This window comes from Musa acuminata, chromosome BXJ2-5 (assembly GCF_036884655.1).
Source record: "Musa acuminata AAA Group cultivar baxijiao chromosome BXJ2-5, Cavendish_Baxijiao_AAA, whole genome shotgun sequence".
Lineage (NCBI taxonomy): Eukaryota > Viridiplantae > Streptophyta > Magnoliopsida > Zingiberales > Musaceae > Musa > Musa acuminata.
The window spans coordinates 30,827,806-30,845,311 of record NC_088342.1 but is presented as its reverse complement, the minus strand read 5'-3'; the positions used below and the strand labels follow the sequence as shown (position 1 = coordinate 30,845,311).

At 37.7% G+C, this 17,506-nt stretch overlaps 1 protein-coding gene across 1 annotated transcript in view; it reads left to right on the top strand.

Annotated features, from left to right (window-relative positions):
* The window catches only part of LOC135612628 (sucrose nonfermenting 4-like protein), a 65,250-nt gene that overhangs the window by 7,255 nt on the left and 40,489 nt on the right, over window positions 1-17,506 (top strand). The window contains exons 5-6 of the mRNA XM_065109135.1: window positions 16,096-16,203; window positions 16,314-16,373. Of these exons, the coding sequence (XP_064965207.1) occupies window positions 16,096-16,203; window positions 16,314-16,373 (168 nt within the window). The remainder of the gene's footprint in view (window positions 1-16,095; window positions 16,204-16,313; window positions 16,374-17,506) is intronic.

The window sequence follows — 17,506 nt, the reverse complement described above, 5'->3', positions numbered from 1 at the left end:
TTAATATATCTAGTTTTACTAATTGAAGATTATACTAAGTATCAATTATTCTCTCGGATGTAAAAGTTTTGATAATTTTAAGTTTAAAATTTTATAGGATCTTTTAAAAATATAAATTAAAAAGTATTTACCTTTATAATTTTTATTATCATATATTATTATTAAAATTGAGATTAGATTTGACATGTGCTAGGATGGTTTGTAGAAGTTATTATTGATATTAATAAAATATGTGCCTTTGAAGTTGAATAAATTTGATCGTGCATTGATATTTAAACTTAATCGTATGAGTAATTAATTTAAATAGAGTTTTGATTTAGTGTCAAATTAATTATTAGATATTATTTGTTTAATGCAATGATGAGTCTAATGAGAATTAAATATAATGTTATTTTTTTGACACATATAATATATAAATCATTTGAAATTATAAAAGAATATATGTTGAATAGTTGGATAAATTTTCATTATTTCAATTGCTTTTGTTTGTTGAGTTGTACTTCAACTTATATTTTATGTCGACAATCAATTAATTTTTAAAAATTAAAATTTTTATTGATTTATTAGATATAGAATTTGATATACTTGTTATGGGTAATCTAAAACCAAATTTATTCAATAAGTTTCATTAATTTGTTATATATTTTATGTTAAAAAAAATATTTTTGACTTAAAAGTTTTCAAGTGGCATATTTAATCAAAATATTTTTCAAGCTAGTTTAGTTTTGTCCTTTGACTTAGTATTTCAAAAGCTAACTATATTGATTAATGTTATTTTTAATCAAATTTGGGGACCAAATTTCTATTAAGTGGGGGAGAAATGTAATCACCAATAATTTCTTCCTTAACATAAATTAATTACTATAAATGATGTATTGCTTTATTATTAACTTTTATGTTTGTGTACTATAGTTAAGGAAATGATTCAATTTGATTTTCTTAATCATGTGGATAAGTTAGGAATTCTACTAATCAATCAAATTATTAATTGATTTATTTCCTAATGAATGATTTGATTTTTAGGAAGTAAATAGTTTATATTCTATTTTCGTGTGTGAACTATAAGAAATGAATATTATATTTCTTTCTTTGTGTGTGAAAAAAATAAAAAAAATAAAAAAATTAAATTAAATTATTCCTTCTCTTATATATAAAGGGGACGACTCCTCCCTCATTCCTCATCGAGCCTAACAATGGGAGGATTGATGAGAGGACTTCCCGAGGAGATGATATCGAGGAAAGGATAGTCGAGGAGAGGTAGGATCCTTTCTTTTTTTTAATTAACTTTGATTTATGTTTTGAAATCTTAATGTTGAGATTGTTATAATTTTCTAATGTATAATGATGTTTTAATTTCGAAATTTCATGATTAGTAAATAATGATAATTGATTTGTGATGTTAGAATGATTATTTGATTTATATTGATATCTTAAGTTAAGTGAATTTTAATATTGATTTAATTATTCAAATTCTTATTTTTGGATTAGCATAATAGGTCTAATTTATTTAATTAGATATTCTACGTTTCAAGAATTATATGTGAATTTCTATAATGTAATTAGTTTTAAATTTGAGATCATGAATTAAAATGTTTAATTAATAGATTTGAATTATTCTTTAATAATTTTAGATATTGAAATCTAATTTGATAAGAGGAGTCTAATTGGGGTATGAGTTGAGTCAAGTTGATCTATCAAACCGGATCGACTCAGCCCATGTGTTCATGTACGACCTAGCCCGTATAGCCAAGTACAACCTAGCCCATGTGACTCGGCATGACCCAACCCATGTGGCCAGGTAGGAGTCAGCTCATGTGACAAGGTATGACCCAACCTATGTGGCCAAGCATGACCCAACCCATGTGGCTGGGTACGATCTAGTCCATGTGGCCATGTATGACCCAGCCTATATGGCCAGGCATGGGCCAGCTTATGCGGCTAGGTACGACCCAATCCATGTGGTCAGGTATGACCCTAACTTATGTGTCTAGGTACGACCAACTCGCGAGTCAAACATGACCTAGTTCAGTGGTAAGGCTCAACCCAACTTATAAGTGAGGCTTAGCCTAGTCCATGAAGTTAAGCCTGCCTAGCTATGCCATTGGCAGTAGACACATCGTCGCTCCTCTATGTAGCATGTTGTACCTCAACTCAACTTATTACTTGGAACAGGCATGTGCAGCGCATGTGACCCATCCAAGACTTAGGTGGGTTGGTTCGGTTTGGGCTAGCATTACATGACATAGTCCAATTTCCTCTTCCTTTATTGGTTTGAGCTCGTTAATTGACTAAATCAAATAGGTTTGATCAGTTAAAATCGGTTTAGGGTGATTCCAGACTAACTTGACTAATTCAAACATACTCGACCTAATCGAGATCAATCAAATGTAAATTAGACCAGTCTAGGGTGATTCCAGACCGGTTCTATAAGGATTTGAGGATTTGAGATTGGTTCTGTTAGGTTATAATCGAATTGAGCTTGTTTTAAGTCAATTGAGCTATTCCAATTAGGGTTTTGGTTGATTGAGGACTATTGAGAGATTGATGTTTCATGCATTTATGATTTGATGAACTTAAAGGTTTTATCTGAAGATATCATTTGAAAATGATTATTGATTTTCTACTTTTCTTAAGTTTATGATATTGATATGATTGTTATAATGTAGTAGATGTAACTAGGCTAGTAGTTCACAATGGAAGTGCAACCTATGAAAGGAGCTGTGGGCTCATTACAGTGCGGTGCCACCAATGAACATAGTCTAGTAGATTTACATCAAGTATGGTCTCTCATAATATTTAATCATATTGATTTCTTGATGCATGCGTGAGTGAATAGATAAGTGTAAATGAATGATCATGAATGTTTATGTATCCCTATCGAGGGCAGGCATGACGATTCCCTTCGGGGATTAGCGGACCATCAGATGTGATGGTTAGACGGTTCCTCCATCCGTTGTTGGGAGGAACGTGTCCCCACTTAGGCGGGTGAGGGATACCACTCCATCCGCTGTTAAGAGAGTGTACCATCGGGTATAATGTATGCCTTTGTTATCTAATTATTATGTATGTGTTGTATGTGGCTGATGCATGATTTTGTTTATTATGTAAGAAATTATTATTATTTTTTTGATGCATAAGTTTTATAATGAATCGATATATTATCATTTTTATTGATTTCTTATTGAATTATTGATATTTATTTATATTACACGAATGTTAAAGATTATTTTTATGATTTTTTCAAAGTTCCTACCAGCATGTGTGATTGCTGATATGTTTTTATTTTATATTTATTTTCAGAGTAATCTACTACTTTTTAATAGATCTGAAGCTTGGGTGGAAGAGACTTGTGACTCTACCAAGAAGATGTCATTCTTTTTCTAGTTAATAGAACATTTACTATTGTAAAAACAATGATTTGAATTCAAGGATGAAGGAAAAAAAAGGAGAGTTTATTATGTAAATTATGGATAATAAAATACTGATTTTATTATTCTTTTTATAAATCTGGGATGTGACATATTGAGCTATCTTTGATTTATTATTTTAGATAAATATTTCATTCATATTATTTACATAGGTTCAAATAAAACTTTATGTGGATAAATTTATTATTTGATAAGATAAATATGTTGTTATGTTCAATCTTAGCATATAGAATCCTTATTTAAGTTTTGATGGGTTAGTTGTTTAATTAAGGATTGAACATATCTTCTAACAAGAAAGAAAAAGAGAGAAGAGGATATTGATCTAATAATCTAAGAACAAAACAAAGTGCTTCATGTGCATAAGAAAGTTAAGTGCTTTGCACATTTTAGTGTTACCAAATATTAAAAGAAAACTTGTCGTTCACATAGCTAGTAGATTAGCTAAAGAGGGGGAAGTTAGTTAACAAATAAATTTTAAACTTTTGAAGGGATCAAATAAGTTGTCGTTTTCATCATGGTTAGGTTTGATACCTAGTTTTACGTGTAAGGAGCATCAAAGAAGTGAAAAGGATCCAGAAACACTTCAAATTGATTAGTTTCTTTAAAGATCATAAACCGTAAAAGATATTAAAATCAAAACCATTTATTCTCTGTGCATTTTAGATTATAGGACATGATCAACGGCCTAAGAGCTTTTCTAAAACAATTCTTTGTGCAATTTGCATCAAAAGATTTTATATAAAAGTTTTTTTTGAAATAGATTTATATAAAAGAAAATATTTTCAATCACACAATTGTATATTGTCAACCAAGGTTCGCCTTGCCAGTCCGAACCAATGTATTGGTTGGTCGATAGTATGGCATGTATCGCTCTATGTCGACGTACCATGTGTCGGTACGGCGGGGCATACTGATAGCATGGAAAAATGTTCGACAATAGTTCCAAAAAATTTTGAAAAAAAAAAAAAAAGTTAAATTAGGGTTTCAAAGAAAGACGTGGAGGATCTCCCGCCTCATCAAGTAGAGGATTCTCTTGGTTCTTCGTTGCTTCGACCCACTCTAACATCGGTTGTGAATCTTCATTGTAGCATTGGAGGTCAATGAGATCAATCTCTAGTTCCTCTAGCTCATTGTCTAACTCGGTGTATTGTAACCTTAGTTGCATATTGTAGTGGACATATACTAATTTCTTTAACTGTTTATACAATAGTCTGTTGCGGACCTTTGTGTGAATCAATATCTATGTTGACCAGTTATGTTTCCAACCACTCGATATTGTCGTTTGCGGAAGTACACAAACGACAACCTTCCTTAAATTTGGTGTATCCCCTCCAAATTGTAGCCACCACTTGATTATAAAAAGATATAAATAAGACTTTATTAGCATAATAAATAATTAATGTCAAATATAGTTTATAATCAATATGTGTGTAACTTTCTCCAGTGATTTTAAAAGGCACTCAGGCGAGGCAAGGCGAGGTTCAAATGCCTCGTTTAATGGCCAAGCGACGCACTTCAAAGAGGTGCCGGTTAGGTGCTCGCCCGAGTCCAAGCACCGGGCGCTTCGGGCGAGCGCTTGGTTTAAACCAGGCGACCAATCGTAACAGCGGTAGCGGAGAGAGGCAACGAGCGCCCGATTAATTGGTTCGATTGAATTAACTAATGCACGCATATCAGTCTCCCCCTCCTCACGACTTCCCCTTACCCTACGATTGATTCCGCTGCCTCTCTCTACCGTTGCCGCTACCTCTCTCTGCTGTCACTACTACTGTCGTTGCCTCTCTTCGCTGCTGCTGCCTCTCTTCACTATCGCTACTGCTGCCGCTACTGTTGCTGCTGCTGCCTCTCCTCGCTGTCGCCGTTAGTGCCGTTGCTCTCCGTTGTTGCCAGCTATCGCTGCTCTCCGCTATTGCCCGTTGCTGCTGGGCTCAAACAACAACCTCCTGTCTGCGACTCAGTTCTCACCATGACTTAGCTTCTCACCTCGGTCTCCTTACATTATACTCTTCTCTACTGCTGTTAATAGTAGAGAATATTTTAAAATATTAAAATATATTTTTAATATTTTAATATTTTAAAATATTAAAAATATTTTTTTTATATTTTAATATTTTAGAGAGCCTTGCGTTGCTTGGGCAAGCGCCTAGCGCCTCGGACATTTTGGGACCTTGGCGTCTTTTGATGCTTAGTGCTTTTTAAATCATTAACTTTCTTTTACTAGTATCCATATTGTAATGACATGATATAACTACACCGTCAGAGAATGAACCGATTGTTTTCTGGAAGAATTGACCCTCCATAATAGCTTTGGTAGTGTTTTACAAGAGTTGATATATAACATTTCTTAGTGCTAACTAAATCTATTTGCGTTCTAAGATTATATTGAAATTGAATTACCGAATTTAAATAATACGTTGCAAGACAAATAATTTTATTAGTAATAATTTTTTAAATATTGAAAACTATGAATTAAATTATACTGAATATGAATTTACTTGCATTATTGATGTCTTGGTCCATATGAGCTTTGGTCTTGTGATGGATGATCTGTAAGTATTGCTCGACCTTCAAATCATCTATGAATGCTTTCTTGATCTCTTCTCTTATTGTAATCAACATATATCTAAGATAAGACATTTGGAGACACTTGTCCATATCAATCTTACGAACGACAATGTAAAGTTGTTCTACCCTTATTATTTCATTTATAGTATCCCAAAATCTAGAAAAAAATTCACATTTTTTCTATCGTTTGGTCTTGAATACTTGAGTTGGACCATTCCTGCGAGGTGACTATTACCTTAAGGCCCTACCTCTTTTGCTGTATTGATTATAAGACAATGAAATTTATAGTAAATTGACTGACTCTAGGTCGGAGTATCTCACCATTTATATACTTTTGTATTAAAGAGTGATCCCAATGATGATTATATATAAATATTATGATCGACTGTGCCCAAGCTACACACTTGCTGACTGATGATAGCTCGCTAATATCATTTAACATTTCATTTATGCAATGAGCTACACATGGAGTCCAAAACAATGTTTCTCTTTTTTCTATGAATAGTAAATCGACCTTATTGAAATTGGCTCTATTGTTGGTGACCATCTAGACAATGTACTATGGTTCGATCTCCTCTACTATGGTGTCCCTTAGGTTTTCAATATAGTTTGCATATTGAATCATGTCGAAAACATTAACTGACTTGTGAAAAACCACACATTTGTTGTAATACACAAGAAAATTGACGAGACTTACTCTTGTTGGCCTATCTAATTGTCACACATCAATGTCACTCATATTCATCCCGTGCCTCTTGAAGGATTTGATCCAATCCTCTTCAGTTCTGCCACGTCATTTAAATACACGTTGTGGATCTCCTTCATTGTTGGAGGTTGGGTTCCCGTGCCAACTATTAGGACCCTTTTTCTGAGCTTTTGAATAATGTTTATTGAGTCTGTTTAGTCCAGTTGTTTATTGAGTCGATTTGGTTCAATTAGAGTCAAGTAGAGGTTTATTTAATATTTATTTATTATTAGACTTCAAGTCCTGATGGACTTTGGGTGGAACTCTATAAATAGGGATGTAACTGCTTCTTTTCAGTAATCTATGAAAAATACTATTATGTCTTTGGACAACCTTAGGAGGTCGATCCCCTCGAAGTGATCAAGGAGGGTCGATCCCCTCGAAGCAATCAAGGAGGGCCGATCCCCTCGAAGCGATCAAGGAGGCCGATCCCCTCGAAGCGATCATTATCATCCCCTTTCCCTTCTTCTTTTTTACGATAAGACTTTAGGGTCTTATCAATTGGTATCAGAGCCACGATCCTTGGCGCAACCCGCCGCAGCCTTGCTTCCCTTCTTCCCCACCACCACTACAAGGCAACTCTTTCTTCACAGTTGTCGCTGCTTCTCCCCGGCCAGCGACCTTCGACCACCGCTCGACCTCCTCGCTGCCCCATCTCGATAATAAAAAAAAAAGAGGAAAAGAAGAAACAATAGAGGAAGAAGAAGCCGCAGCCACCCCTGCGTCCCCTGCTTCCGGCCAGCCCACCCGCCGCTGCTGCTCTCCGGCCAGCGCCCACCATCGCCCCGCTTCCCGGCCGGCGACCACCGCCGCTGCTGTTCCCCGGCCAGGAGACGACGCTGCCAGCGTCCATCCCAACCCTACTGTCGTTGCCGCCTCCCCTTGGATCGCAGCCGCAGTCGCTCGACCTCCCCTCGTCAGCGATCGTTGGTGACACTGCTTCTAGCCGCGCCACCATTGCTGCCTCCTTCACCGCCGCACCGCTGTTGCCAGCATCGCCAGTGGCTCCGGCTGTGGTGCGATAGAAACAGAGCACCCTGTTTCCCATCTCCACCATCGCAACTTCCTGGCCAGCCACGACGCTCGCTGCCTTTTTCTCCACCGCTGCCGCTGCTTCCCGATCGCTCGATCACAGCCGCTGTAAGGCAACCCTAACCAAGCCCCCCCCGGGTCGCAGCCGCAGCCGCCGGTTGCCGCAGCCCCTCGTTGCAGCGGTTGTAGAAACAGAGCTTCCTCTGTTGCCGCAGCCCCTCGTCGATCGTAGCCGCGCCTCGAGCGCCGTCGCCTTCCAGCCGACCCACCACCGCTGCCAGCCACCGTGAGGCGACCGCCGCTCGCCTCCCAGCTGCCGCTCCCCCTTGGCTCGGGCGAGAACGACCGCTGCCACTCCCCCTTGCTCTGCCCCTTGGTGACCGAAACAGAGCAATCCTCTTGCTGCTGCAAAGCAGTCGCCGGTCCTCTTGCTGCTGCGAACGCCGGTTGCCACCACCGTCGCCGCTGCTGCCCAGCCAGCGACGACGCCGCTTGCCGCCCAGCCTGCCACCGTCGATTCCTATTTTCCACTGCAGCCTCAACCTCGGTGACGCATGTACCGACTCCTCTTCTTAACCTCGACTGCTTCAACGGCACCGTCGCATCCTCAACCGCACGTGATTCCTCGGCATCACCAACGCCTCCTTCCATAGTGCGGTAGAGACAGAGCAACGCTGCCTTCCATTCGCATCGTCGCAACCACCGCAGCGACAGGCCCTTGGCGAAGCTGCCCCCAACTGCAGCCACATCAACGCAGTCGCCTTCCAACCTCGGCGCTCTCACCCCACGCCTCGATAAAAATAGGGCAGCTACTCTTCCTCCAATGCAGCGACCGCAGCACTGCCCTTGGCGTCCACCTCCTCGGTAACTTCGCATCTACAGTGTTGATGCCCTTGTCCGACACCAAAAACAGGAGTTGAGATTACAGATTTGCAGTCTTACGCAATGGCCATCGATAACTCAGTGAAAGCACAAATGGAAGCATTGGAAATTAGAATTGAGAACCGGTTACAAGAAGTACTTAATGATTTCAAAAAGGACTTACTGGGGAGCCTTAGTAAATTTCAACAAGGTGGGAGCTCAAGTTCTACGTTGCATAGACCTGAAAATACAGGAAAAGGGCCCCAAGATTATGACACAAATTACTCACACATGAAGATGAAATTTCCGAGATGGAAAGATGGAGATCCGACCAATTGGATCTCTAAGGCAGAAAATGTTTTCCGTTTTCATAGAACCCCAGAAGAATCCAAGGTAGAAGTGGCCTCAATCCAACTCGAGGGAGATGCACTCCAGTGGTACGATTGGTATGAAACTTTTCACGGAGTTCCTTCGTGGGAGCAGTTCAAAAGAGGGCTTCTTGTTCGCTTTGGCCCATCCGAATATGAGAATGTTGATTGTCAGCTCGTCAAAATTCATCAAACTTCTACAGTGTTAGAATATCAGAGTAGGTTTGAAAGATTATCAAATCAAGCTAGAGATTGGTCGAACCGACAACTTCTGGATACATTTATTGAAGGGCTTATTCCAGAGATCCGGTGTGAAGTTAAGGCTCGTCAACCCCGTACTATGATAGCTGCGATCTCATTTGCAAATCTACATGAGAAAAAAATTAGCAAGGAAAGATCAGCAAGGGGTTTGTATTATGATGAAAAATGGAGTATGGAGCACCGATGTAAACAAGGGCAACTTCTGATGATTGAACCAATTGGAGAGGAACCGAAAGCTAAGAATGTGGACTCCGATCATGAAGGTATAAATTCTAATGAAGATGTTGGACCTATCATATATACAATGCATGCATTAGCCGACTACTCTAACCCGCAAACTATGGAAGTTGGCGAAACTCTGGAACATCAGCCTGTTATAGTTTTGATTGATACTGGTAGCACTAACAATTTTATGGACAGTGAGACTGTTGACCGATTGGCCCACCACATTGAAGACTACGACAGATTCGAAGTAAAGATCGTTGATGGACGGATTTTCACTTGTGATAGCAAAGGTTCAAAGATAAAATTGATTATACAGGGCCAGAAGTTTCATGCAACGATTTCTACATTGAAAGACCGACTTGTTGCTTACACTATTAAAAAGTGGAGATCATACTTACTTGATCAACGGGTTGTGATGCGTTACAGATAGTCTATGGCTAAAGTGCTGAAAGAGAAGCTCCTAGAGATTGATGCTGCTCAGCCTTGAGGACAAGGCTGATTTGAAGAGGGAGGAACTATTAGGACCCTTTTTCTGAGCTTTTGAATAATGTTTATTGAGTCTGTTTAGTCCAGTTGTTTATTGAGTCGATTTAGTTCAATTAGAGTCAAGTAGAGGTTTATTTAATATTTATTTATTATTAGACTTCAAGTCCTGATGGACTTTGGGTGGAACTCTATAAATAGGGATGTAACTGCTTCTTTTCAGTAATCTATGAAAAATACTATTCTGTCTTTGGACAACCCTAGGAGGCCGATCCCCTCGAAGCGATCAAGGAGGGTCGATCCCCTCGAAGCGATCAAGGAGGGCCGATCCCCTCGAAGCGATCAAGGAGGCCGATCCCCTCGAAGCGATCATTATCATCCCCTTTCCCTTCTTCTTTTTTACGATAAGACTTTAGGGTCTTATCACCAACCTTTTGAATAGAGGAGATCATGCTATGACAATATAGACCTTGGGCTGTGTATGCTTGAACTCTGTGGAATTTGAACCATGTAGCTATTGCCTTCCTAATATCCCTCTTCTTTCTTTTGTATATGCATCGTTAATCCGTGTCTTTGCTGTTTGTAGATGATAGGTTTGCGGATCAATATCACTAATATTTAGTGTTGACCTCCTGCCAAGTCTTTTGATAAAACCATTGATTCTACCTTGCCTCATGTTACCATTTCGACTTAACTAAGGAGGAGGGTCAGTTGGTTACCTAATGCTGGCTGACCTCTGGAATTCTTGTGACGTAGACTCACTACCATTGCCATGCTCCCATTGAGAGTCAGGTCGTCGATCCATCATTGTTTCCTCGTATATGTTTTGATGCTCTAGTGATGCACAAGTACTAGCTTTGAGATCTGAGTTGCTATCATTGTCACGACTCTTTTATTCATCATAAATTGGTTTATGCATAGGCCTGTAGTATTATTCCTCAACTCTTGTCTCCTTTTTAATTGTATCTTCCCTTGCCTATTGTAATTTGTCTTGAAATGATTTACGAGCCTTCGTTGGAGCCTCTTTACATTTTGTAAAATCGGGATACCCATCGATCAAATGCATCTTCACCCGTGTGATTTCTTCACCATTGCTGATGTAGTCACAATAAATGCACTACCAATGATAACGATTCCCGTTTATCTTTCGAGCATGATTTCATGTGTCATCATGTGTTTGTTCCTTTGGTGTCATATTCCTATCAAGATTGAATAAAATAATCAAGCTACGTTTGTCCTAATCATGTGCCTATTTCTTTGGTGTCATATTCATACCAAAATTGAATTAAATAATCAAGCTATGATTTGCTCTAATTTGAAATAACGAGGATCCGGTTATACGTAATGAACCCTATTGCCACTATAAATATGTCAATCAACCTATTCGACATTAAATATATAGAATTGGTGTCATATTCCTATCAAGATTTCATGTGTCATCATGTGTTTGTTCTTTTGGTGTCATATTCCTATCAAGATTGAATAAAATAATCAAGCTACGTTTGTCCTAATCATGTGCCTATTTCTTTGGTGTCATATTCATACCAAAATTGAATTAAATAATCAAGCTATGATTTGCTCTAATTTGAAATAACGAGGATCCGGTTGTACGTAATGAACCCTATTGCCACTATAAATATGTCAATCAACCTATTCGACATTAAATATATAGAATTGACTCAATATAGGTGCAATTACGATGAATTCATACTTAAATATATTAATCACTAGGGATTATTGTACCGCTCGAAATGGTACAGTTTAGGCAGTAAATACCGGTTCGGACATGGACCAATACATGAACCACCCCATTTCCGGTAGTCTGCATTAAAATAATAAAAAAAATCAAAAAGTGGTGGGCCTCAGTTCATTTTAGTGTAAAAAAAATGCATATTAGGGCTATTCTCGTGTACGAAGCCGTGACAGTGTCTTTTTGCCATTGCGTTGCTGCAGCGGCATTACCTCTTTGCTGATTTGCCACTGCGATGCTGCAGCAGCATTGCCTCTTTGTCACTTCACCGCTGTGATGCTGCAACGGCACTTCCTCTTTGCGGCTTCGCCACTGCGATGCTGCAGCGGTGCTGCCACTTCGCCGTTGCGATGTTGTAGTGACATCATCTCTTCGCTGTTGTGATGCTACTGCTTCCCTTCGATTTTGCCGTCGCTGCTTCCTAAGTATCGCTGCACTTCTCCTTTTCTTTCTTCTTCTTCTTCCTTTCTTTCTCTTTCCTGCTCTGTTCCTCCATCGAACCTTCCTCTTTAACCTCTTTTTCTTCCTCATCGAAGCATCAGTACATATCGGCGTACCGTGTGTCGGTACACCGGTACGGAGCAGCACGTGTCGTGCTGTCTGTCGACCAGCACACCGGCTCAGACCGATAAGTCAAACCTTGTTGATCACAACATTAGAAATACTAATTACTCCTTAATTAGCCCTCTTTACCACAATAAGCATGTCAAACACTCTAATAATTATTAAAAACATAAAATTGACCTAATAAAGGATCAAATAACGATTAATATATCATTAAATACACTAATTACAGTGCTAAAATACTTAATTAAACCCTAATTAGCCCTATTTTGCCATTATTCATATGTCAAACACCCTAAGGGGCATTAAATACGTAAATTTGATCTAATATAAGTAAAATTCGGATGAAATCATCATTAAATATACTAATAACACCATTAACAGTTTATTATTCCCTACTATAAACACGCCAAACACTTTAATAGGCATTAAAGATATTTAATTGATCCAATATAGGTCAAATTTTGATTAAATCAACATTAAATACACTAACCACAGCATGAACATAGTTAATTAATCTCTAATTAGTCTTCTTTCACCACTGTAAACATATCAAACACTCTAACAGATATTAAAGATATTGAATTGACTCGATATGGGTCAAAATTTTGATTAAATCATCATTAAAATCACTAGTTACAGTATTAAAAAATTTAATTAAAATTTAATTAAACCTATTATACTATCACAATCATGTAAATCACCTTAATATTATGAAATACAAAGATTTGACCCACTAAATGTCTAATTTTAAAAAAATAAACATTAAATACACTAATCACAACATCAAAAGCCTTAATTACTCCCTAATTAACACCATTCTATAATCATAAAGACCTCAAATAACATATTAGATATTGCGAACATAGAATATGCTTAATCATCTCATAAATCATTGAAAATCATGTAAAAAATACATATATTTGATTAGAGAGTTCTTCCTCTTACTTAGGTGTTAATCCTCCCTAATTAGTCTTCTAAGCTTGATCCAAACCACAAATCGCAGCGTTGTGAAGTCTTAAGAGGGTCCAAATATGAGAATGAGAGAAAGAAATGAGTGAGAAAGAGATAGAGAGAGAGAGAGTTTGAGAGAGTGAAAATGGGTGAATGAGGGGGAGGAAAGAGTTTAAAAACCTTTCCAAATGGGTCTGATTGTTGAAATTGGTTGAATCTAAGCCATCCATTGATAATAGTCAAAATTTAACTGTTACTGATCAGTACAAGTCGGTAATGGTCAAATTTTGATCGCTCCAACCGGTACAGGCCTTGTTTCAAGCGATACGAGATCATTTAGTATATACCACTCGGTACTGGGTGGTTCGCATATCATTCCCCTATCGGACCAGTATGTACCACCCATACTGCACAATATACCACAACACGACAAACCTTGTTTTCAACAACACAATGAGTTGGAACTTAACCCATATAATGAAGGCCTAGATCTATGTCTAATTAGGATCCTTTAGAATTAAACCCAGTACATCATTTCTAATTCATTTTGCAGTGGAACTAAGTTCAAGAAAGCGCAAAGCCCTGAATTATATATATATTTTAATACTGTAATTAGTGATCTGAGATGTTATCGGTAACTAGTCTCGACTTTGACATGTGTTCTCTTGTCATTTCCATCTACTGAAAGCTTGGATGATGATGATGTTGATGATGAAAGGACAATAGAATTATGAATTAAACTAAGGATCATAATAACTAGGGTAACATTTCACAATCTGTTTGATGACACTGCTAGTGAAAAGTTATCAAACACAACAAAGCAACAATAGGATCCTTTTTAGTTGGACAACTGAATTTTGTACATATCAATATGTTAAATGCTTGCCTGCTTAAATAAATTGAGGGGTTTTACTTTTTGAGAGAGCTGCAAATATATATAGATCCATTGTTATTGAGGACAGAGGACTGTACATTGTTGGTTGGTATGAAGATCAAAACAGGAAGGTAATGGTTCAATTGTGAATAAAAGGTTTGCAATATCGTACCGTACCGATGTTTCGAGGTTGGCTCGGTATGGTACAGTATCGTGTACCGAGCGGAACGCCAGGGCGTACCGAGCGGTACACCTAATTTAGGGTGTAAAACCCTTCGAAAATACTTGAAAATAAAAAAAAAGTTAGGATAGGGTTTTCCATTATCATCATTAGATACATTAATTACATGATTAACATAGTTAAGTTTTCATTAATTACTTCTCTTTCAACACTATAAACATGACAAACACCCTAATAGGTATTAAACACATTGAATTGACATAAAATTGAATAAATTTTGATTAAATCATCATTAAAATGACTAATCGCAGCATCATAAATATTTTTTAATATTTAATATGCATGAAACACACTAATCATAATATTAAATATCTTAATTATTCTCTAATTAAAAAAAGAGAATACATACTTCTTGATTAGAAAGTTATTCCTCTTAATCTTCTTAAATTAGCTTCGATTGAATTCACAAATCGTTGTTTTGTAGAGTTTAGGAGAGAAAAAAGAGTTTGAGATAGTTTAAAAGAGCATGAGAATCTAATGAAGTGAAATAGGGAAGAAGAAGGGTTTAAATACTATGAGAAAGGGCTCCAACGGTCAATTTGACCGTTGGAGCACTGTAGCACTGTTATAGTGCGGTAATGGTCGATTTCGACCGTTACGGAGTTGTGCTCGACGGTAACGGTCGAAATTTCGACCGTTAACGCTTGATATTACCCGCACTTTTAAACGTTCCGTCCGGTTGCGGGCGGTCCGCGTACTGGTATGTCGTCGGACCGATACGTACCGCCCATACTAGGCGGTATCATTCAGTATTGCCTACCTCGCCGAATACCATGTCTCAAAGTATGAACATGAAGAATATAAACTGATAATTTCTGTTACATGACGTTCATGTGATTCATGGTGCTTAACAGATGTTTGTAGGATTCAATTTCATGTGATGAACAAGAAGAATATTAACTGATAATTCCATTAGGATTCAATTTCTGTTACTGGCCATACCCTGATTCAAGGTTTGCAATTTTGAGTTTCGGTACTGTGCTGGTTATGGCTCAAACCAGTATCATACTGGTCAGTATCAAGTATCAGTGTACCGAGTGTCGGTACGTCAGTATGTATCGTTTCAAAAAAAAAAAAAAAGAAAAAAAAGGAAATCGGAACCTGAACCTGTACCGCTTGGAAGAGGTCTGATATTTACCGATAACATTTCAGATCGGTAAATTCCACCTGTACCAAACCAATACCAGTCGATACTGCAAACCTTGGTAAGCATTCAATTTTCCATCATCTGTAGGCTTTCTGAATGTGGTTGTCTTGCTCTCTTGAATTCATGGAATTATTTTTTGATAGGATATGATTTGAATCAGGGTTTAATTTAATTCAAGGATAGTTGGCTTCATAAGGATGAGAGGGAGACATAGATAAGAAGTAACTATTAAGTAATGATAATTCTGTTGCAATATAGAAACAATTCAGGACACATGCCTCAACTCATCAACTCAGGAGCTTGGTTATTAGGTAACTTGATAGATTGAAATGATGTCCCATTAACATGTTGAAACAGAGGATTGCCATGTTGAACTTTGGTTAAATCCAGAGTGACCAGAGGCACAACCAACATAGTTATACTTTTATAGTGCTTGTAACAAGAAATTTGTTTGCATAACTTCCAATGATCAAATTGAACATTGTTATACTATCAAAGGGGAAAGAACCCACTGGTTAGAAAATGCTACATCTTGATCTTTGATTCATTCTCATTTCTGTTCAACAAACAATTTCAATGCCAGATGTTTTGTTGCAGGAGACAACTTTGAGGGTTCCAGAGGCTGATATTGGACGCTTTCGTGATCATATTTTTGAACTTTTGTCCACCCGTACTGCTTATGAATTGCTTCCAGATTCAGGAAAGGTACATTATTTCCTTTTATTAATGAATAAGATTTATGTGGCTTCTAGCATATTATAAACTCTGACTTGCATTTTTTGACTTCTTGATTCATTATTGACATTGTTCTTTAGGTCATTGCTCTTGATAGCAATTTGCCAGTAAAACAAGCATTTCATATCCTCTACGAGCAGGTATCTCTTTTATCGGATTTTGATTTACATTGAAAAAGTGATTTTATGCTAAAGTTTGGCTTTTCTGTGTCTTGCATATCATATTATTTAGTTCTTAAATGATTATATGAGGTTGGCATCCAAAACAGGTAGGATGTTTTTAGGACCAGAATTATCCGAAAAGTTATGGTCCAAAATGCCAGGGGAGCTAGGAAAAAGGATCAAAGAGGCATTTGAAGCAAAATACAGGGGAAACACCATAGGGGTAATCCCAAGGATTCTTTTTTCCTACAAATATTTAGAAGCAGAGTGCAAGGATGCTGCATTCAGAAGAGCATTAAAAGACCTATCCTTTTGCAGTAAGATTCCTATCCCAGGATATTACAACAAACCCGAAAGAAAATATGGGGTAAGAAGAGCATTCAGAAGAGCTTGCGTCGACGTTCTCAACTTTAGAGAGCTTGCGTCAAAGGTCTTACTGCGGTTTCCTGACCTGGCTGCCTTCCTCGGGCTCCTTACAAGTTTTAAACCGTAAGTAGATTAAAACAATGCATATTTAGCATATGTCTAAGCTTTGGGAAGAAGCTATTCAGAAATGGTATACAGACTCCCATACCTCCCATCTGGACTACCTAAATCTAGCGGAGACTCCAAAACCCACTAAAAAGGAACTAGCTCACAACATCTCTGTCATTTACGACCGAACTTGTCTTTCAAGTAGAGTAAATCTGAGAAACTTCAAACTTTTGCTTGAAGAAAACCGCAACCTTGAGCATAGGGTTAAGAACCTCGAAGCCTCAATAACAACGCTGTCTTCCTTACTCATCAAGAACAAGCCCCTTACTCAAGTTGATGTTCAAAAATTGGTTTTAGAGATAACTAAGCAACCCAAACTCATTGAGGAAGAAGCCTTACGACTTTCACAGAGCCTGGACCAAAAACTCCAAAGGATTGAAATTCTATTATCCAAAATAGAAAAACAAATCTTTGGATGAGTCATATATCCTCCAGGAGTACCGAATCTTACAAAGAAGCTCTTAAAGCTACTGAATCTATTGAACCCCCATCACTTGGATTTCTCAAGACAAGTGATTTTCAGGGAACTCTTAGCCATCAGGTAGCCGTAATCAAGCAGCATAACGTACAAATTCAAC